Here is a 5598-nt window from a genome sequence, read left to right as displayed (position 1 = left end):
CTGTGTGAAAAAACAAACGGAGAAATTACTCTTAACCAGTACTTCACAGACTGCCAGCTTTCGGCGGTCTCTGCACTAACAGTATCAGCTGCACGACTCACGTCAGCACCAGAGTCCCGATGCTGAACCACCGAGACGCGGGAGCGCAAGGACCGAGTCAACACCAGACCTTTAAAGAGCAGCTGCTTTGACCCTCATCGCCAGGAGCGTCTGAACCAAACTGCCCGGCATCCCCCCGCCATCTGCAGCCTCAACCGGAGGCCTGGGGCACAGTGTCTCCCGGGTGCTGGGGGAGGAAGGTCAGCGGATCTGCCAGGGCCGCCCCCACGCGCTGTCCGTGAGCCTGAGTTTCCTGGTGGGATTGAGGCAACTGGGAAAGCTGCTGCCTCAACAGGCCATGGTCCCCGGTCGCGGCGGCAAATCAGCGCTACCGCTGCCAGCCGACGCCGCAGCCCCAGCCCCACGGGATCCGAGCCGCGCCTGTGACCTACACCACAGCTCACGGCAACACCAGGTCCCGAACCGGCTGAGCCAGGCCAGGGATCGAACCCGCATCCTCACAGTTCCTAGTCGAAGGGAACTCCAGGCCATTTTTGGTTGGTTCAGTGTTTTTGGCCATGTCTGTGGCATGCAAAAGTTCCCAGGCCAGGAATCGAACCCGAGTCACAGCAGAGACCCAAGCCACTATGGTGACAATGCTGGATCCTTAACCGCTGGGCCACCAGGGAACCCCTAAAAAGGCCACGTGTGATGGAGAACAGGATGCCAATAGTTTTAAACATGAAGATGACAGGTTTGTGCAAGACTTGAACCGGTGACAAAGTGCCCAAAACTGTTGTGTCAAATTGATTATATTAAGTTCTGAATAGTTTTAAAACACTAAATAGCTTAGACAGACATTGTATTAGTTATAAACTTAATAGAGGCTAAAATCATCCAAATTAAGGACACAAACGAGTAACTGCTCAGGTTTTGAGATTTCTACGTCTGAATACGTAATTGTTAAGGGAGTCAGTCAACGTGCCGTTAAAGACCATTCATTCATCGATGCACCGTGAGTGCTCCCAGCACGAACACCCCGCCACGGTTCAGGCGGTCAACACGGGCTAGGAGAAGGTCGCTATGATGCCCCCACGTCTGTTTTCTTCAGGGCCACACCTGCGGCATGTGGAGGTTCCCGGGCTAGGGGTCCAAATCAGAGCTGCAGCTGCCGGCCTACACCACAGTAACACAGGATCCAAGCCATGTCTGCGGTCTACACCACAGCCTCACGGCCACGTCAGATCCTTAACCCACTGAGCGAGGCCAGGGATCGAACCTAGGTCCTCATGATACGAGTCGGGTTCACTACGGATGAGCCACGACGGGAACTCCCAACGTTGGGTTCTTAAACCCACTGAGCCGCACCAGGAACTCCTGTCTCTGTCTTCAGTCAGCAAGGCTAACACGTGCGCGGGCTCTGCTGAAAGGGCGGCAGCGCCGAGGAGAGCCCAGCTCGCACGGTCTAGGCGGGGAGGACGGGGAGTGGGGCAGGGCTCCTTACTTGGAATTGGTCTTCGGCTGCCGTGCCAGCCACATTAAGGACATTCAGAGAACGGGCACGCTTCATGCTGCAACCCGACAGTGGACACACATGCAAGGACAAACAGTCAGCACATCAGTCAACCAGGACTAGGAAGCCGAGCAAAGCCACCCCGCCAAGGCCCCTGCCACCACCGGGGCCTAGAACCATCCCTGACGGACAGCAGGCCTCCATCTACTCGGGCCAGGATGTCCATCTAAGTTTCGCACGGACACCCAGAACTAACTGTATTTAGCACCCACTAGAAAGCAGCAGCTTCTCTGCGTCTTCCTTGGCAAAATACGTCTTCAAGTACCGTGCATACACCCCCAGGGTCATTACATGTTCCCTCCTGAAGACCCAGCTCCTGCAGGAGTCCAGGCACTGCCAGCACCACCCACTGCCTTGCGCGGGCGAGCCGGGGTGCCTCCCACGATGAGCTTCGTGTAAACCTCACCCCCAGTAACCACGTCAGGGAGACCCTCCAGGTTCACCATTAAGAGACATACACTCCAGGAGTTCCCGTCACGGCGCAGCGGAAACAAATCCCACTGGGAACCGTGAGGTGGCAGGTTCGATTCCTGGCCTTGCTCAGTGGGTTAGGGACCTGGCATTGCCATGAGCTGTGGTGCAGGTCGCAGACACACTGCTGTGGCTGTGGTGGAGGCCGGTAACTATACCTCTGATTAGACCCCTAGCCTGGGATCCTCCATATGCCATGCGTGCGGCCCTAAAAAGCAAAAAAAAAAAAAAAAAAAAAACACACACTCTGTATTTTATATATTTTTCTATATTAAAGCTAGGAAAAAACAAGCCATCTTTCATTAGTAAAATAAATGCTGAGGCTAGTATTTCTCTGTGTAGTTACCAAAATTTAAAATAAATTTTCAGGCTCTAGATTTACAAAGAATATAGTGATTCATACAAATATTTATTTTTTTCTCCCATCTGACACCTTTAAGACAATTAACAAATTACCTATAACTTAAATTATGGACAGTCAGAAAGTTAATCACTGCCACCATGGATGACCTCAGACAGAAAAGCCATTAGCTTTTAAAGCTTAAAAAACCAGTATAAGAATTATTTTTAAGAGTTCCCATCGTGGCGCAGTGGTTAACAAATCCAACTAGGAACCATGAGATTGCGGGTTCGACCCCTGGCCTTGCCCAGTGGGTTAAGGATCCGGTGTTGCCATGAGCTGTGGTGTAGGTCGCAGGCGTGGCTCAGATCCCGAGTTGCTATGGCTGTACACCTCCGATTGGACCCCTAGCCTGGGACCCTCCATATACCGCGGGAAGTGGCCCTAGAAAAGACAGAAAGACCAAAAAAAAAAGAATTATTTTTAAATGTCTAGGATAGGCTCAATAATCCTGAATTTGAAGTACCGTGACATAAACAGTGAGCAGTCTCATTTGCTCTATTAGCTGAGGGCGCGGCTGCAAGGCTCCAGCACAGGTGTGAAGGCTGAACACGAGACCCACACGCAGGCGCACCGCAGCCACACGGGCTCACGGCCACGGCCGACATGTCCACCAGTGCCATGGGCACAGCGCCAGGCACGCAGCAGACACACCCGTCAAGTTCTCCCTGAATAACCTACCCCGGAGTGAGGACCTTAACTTCCTTAGCCCCAAGTAAAGCCCACTTCCGCCACTTCCAGCCAGGACAGAACACGGCAGCGAAGCCCCCACACGTGTTGCCAGGGATCTGAAGAGCTTTTCTCCCCCTGGAACTACCAGAGAACAAAGGACAAGATCAAACCAAATCCCAACGGAATCACACTTATTCGGGCACATTTAATGAGTCTATTGCTTAACTGGTCAGCTACTTCCTCAAAGAGAGGCTCACAACCTCTGTCCTTGTCCTCAAACTTCCTTTTCTTTTCAGGATGAAACGCAAGAACCACTGGGGCCTGTCAGCGCCTCTTGCAAATGGCATCCACACTCCTCGTCTAACTGTGGTGTCCAGAAGACCCCAGGGAGTCGGGAGCTGGCGCTTGGCGGGGGGGGGGGGGGGGGGCTCCCTGCTCCTGCAACACCCACCTCAGAGGTTCCCACAGCGCCACCTGGCCCAGCAGCACTGGCGCCCCCTGCGAGCCCGCTGAAAAGGCAGAGTCACCCCCCCATCCTTCCCCCTCCTCCCGCCTCCCCACTAACCAACTATATCAGAAACTCAAGAGTAGGGCCGGGCAGCCTGTTTTATAAACCCGCCAGGAAATGGGAAGGTTACACTGTTTCATGCATTTGATGGGGAAAAATTTCTACATTATTTTGTTTTCCAAAAATTTCAGTTAAAGTATCAACCCAAAAACTATCACATATGAAAACTGCTGGTATGTCCAAGTGTGTGGGTCTGACACCCGGTCAGGCTGGCCAAGTGTTACTGGCGCTGTAAACACACCACAGTGGGGAGGGTTCACTCACGGTCACGTCACAGTCAGGACAGAGGCTGTGAGCTCTGCCACACGGGAGGGAAGGCCCGCGTCGCGGGACTGAGTGCCAGACTGGCCTCTGCGCTCGAAAAGCCTTAAAACACGCAGAGGCTCAAGCAAGCAGGCGCTGCGAGCACCGGCACTTCGCCCCAGACCCGCCCACGGAGCAGAGGCCCAGAGGGCGGGCGGCCCTGGCCACATCCTCGGCACGCGGCCCTGAGACGGTTCGTGCCTTCGAAGTTCAGCAGGGCAAACAGTACCATCACTTCCGTTCTGGAAATCAGTCAGTGTTTTAAACAAGAGCGCCTGAACCTTCGCCCCTAAGCAAGCGTTCGCCTGCCTCCCCACAGCTGTGCCACGCTTGTCGCCCTCAGAAGCCCCAAGAGCGGGTCTCCGCGCTTCCACCTGCACGTCTGGGAGCTCCTGAGCCCCCTCGGCAGTGACGGGACTGCGGGCGTTTCTGAGCAGGGCGACGGCCACTTCTAAAAAGCAAAGCGCTCCTCTTCCCTCCAAAGCCATCCGAAGACAGGTCTCTCCGGCAGCAGAGAGCTGCCTGGGCACAGGGCTAAGGCAGCCGGGCCGCAGGTCCCCACAGCAAGGGGACTGAGACGGATGTGGCTCACAAAAAGCAGAGCGAGGGCTGGCAAGGCTCATGCCTTTAAAACCACCCACCAGTTACGCAAAGGACTCAGTCTGAGTCCGGAGACAGGTCCCCATGGAACGCAAACAGAAATAACTTTTTAAACAAAATTATACTAAGACTCAAATCTTCAAAAAGTAGGTACTGCTATAGGCAGGGAGAGTTTCACGGAACAGCTGACAAAACACTGCCTCTGTGAGAAATGCATCCAAGAACACGAAGCCGTTTATACCAGAAGTAACCCAGAAACCAGGGCAATTTGTTAACGTTCACACAGAGAAGCACAAAGAACCCTCCCTCCGACGGACCTTATAAAACAGGGAACCTAATTCCTCCGGCAACTGTGACGTCACTGTTCAAAAGAGCCTAGAAGACTCACGACCGAACCCCCCGAGATACGCGGAACTTAAGGGCTTTTAAATCCTCTGAAAAAACTCGTAAGACTTGAATATGAGAAAAGGAGTGTGTGTGTGTGAGAGACACGGGGTCACTCTGCGGTACAGCAGCAACTGACAGAACATTGTAAACCAAAAAAAAACTTCTTTTAACGTCTTGGAATTGTAATTCTCTGTTTCAACCATTTTCATTCCCACAGTAAATACCTGTCTGATGAGATTTAATATGGTCATAGCTAGCATTTGATTTTCAAAGGTTAAAACACATTTATTTATTTACTTACTCATTTTTTAGGGCCACACCCGCAGCACATGGAAGTTCCCAGGCCAGGGGTCGAATCAGAGCTGCAGCTGCCGGCCTCCACCACAGCCGCAGCAACACTAGATCCAACCACGTCTGCAACCTGCCTACACCTCAGCTCACGGCAATGCCGGGTCTTTAACCCACCATGTGGGGTCGGGGATGGAACCCGCATCCTCATAGATACTAGTTGCTGAGCTACAACGGGAACTCCCATAAACGTCTTGTGAAGGCATCAGCCCTTTCAGCCTCCCAACAGGAAATTGC

At 53.0% G+C, this 5598-nt stretch overlaps 1 protein-coding gene across 13 annotated transcripts in view; it reads right to left on the bottom strand.

The window, feature by feature from the left end:
• The window catches only part of KLC1 (kinesin light chain 1), a 68086-nt gene that overhangs the window by 6666 nt on the left and 55822 nt on the right, over positions 1 to 5598 (bottom strand). For 5 of the 13 annotated variants that reach the window (XR_014811442.1, XM_021081533.2, XM_021081534.2 and 2 more), the window contains one exon: positions 1544 to 1610. The exons of the other annotated variants lie outside the window; for them this stretch is intronic. Coding sequence is in view for 4 of the 5 variants with exons in the window: in XM_021081533.2 (XP_020937192.2) it covers positions 1544 to 1610 (67 nt within the window). In the remaining variant the exon portion in view is untranslated. The remainder of the gene's footprint in view (positions 1 to 1543; positions 1611 to 5598) is intronic. 13 annotated transcript variants of the gene reach the window in all.

Source organism: Sus scrofa, chromosome 7, assembly GCF_054392235.1.
Source record: "Sus scrofa isolate SSC_HxYL_T2T_F1_AM1 chromosome 7, Sscrofa_HxYL_maternal_Yorkshire_Landrace_v2.0, whole genome shotgun sequence".
Lineage (NCBI taxonomy): Eukaryota > Metazoa > Chordata > Mammalia > Artiodactyla > Suidae > Sus > Sus scrofa.
This window is presented reverse-complemented; position numbering and strand designations above follow the sequence as displayed.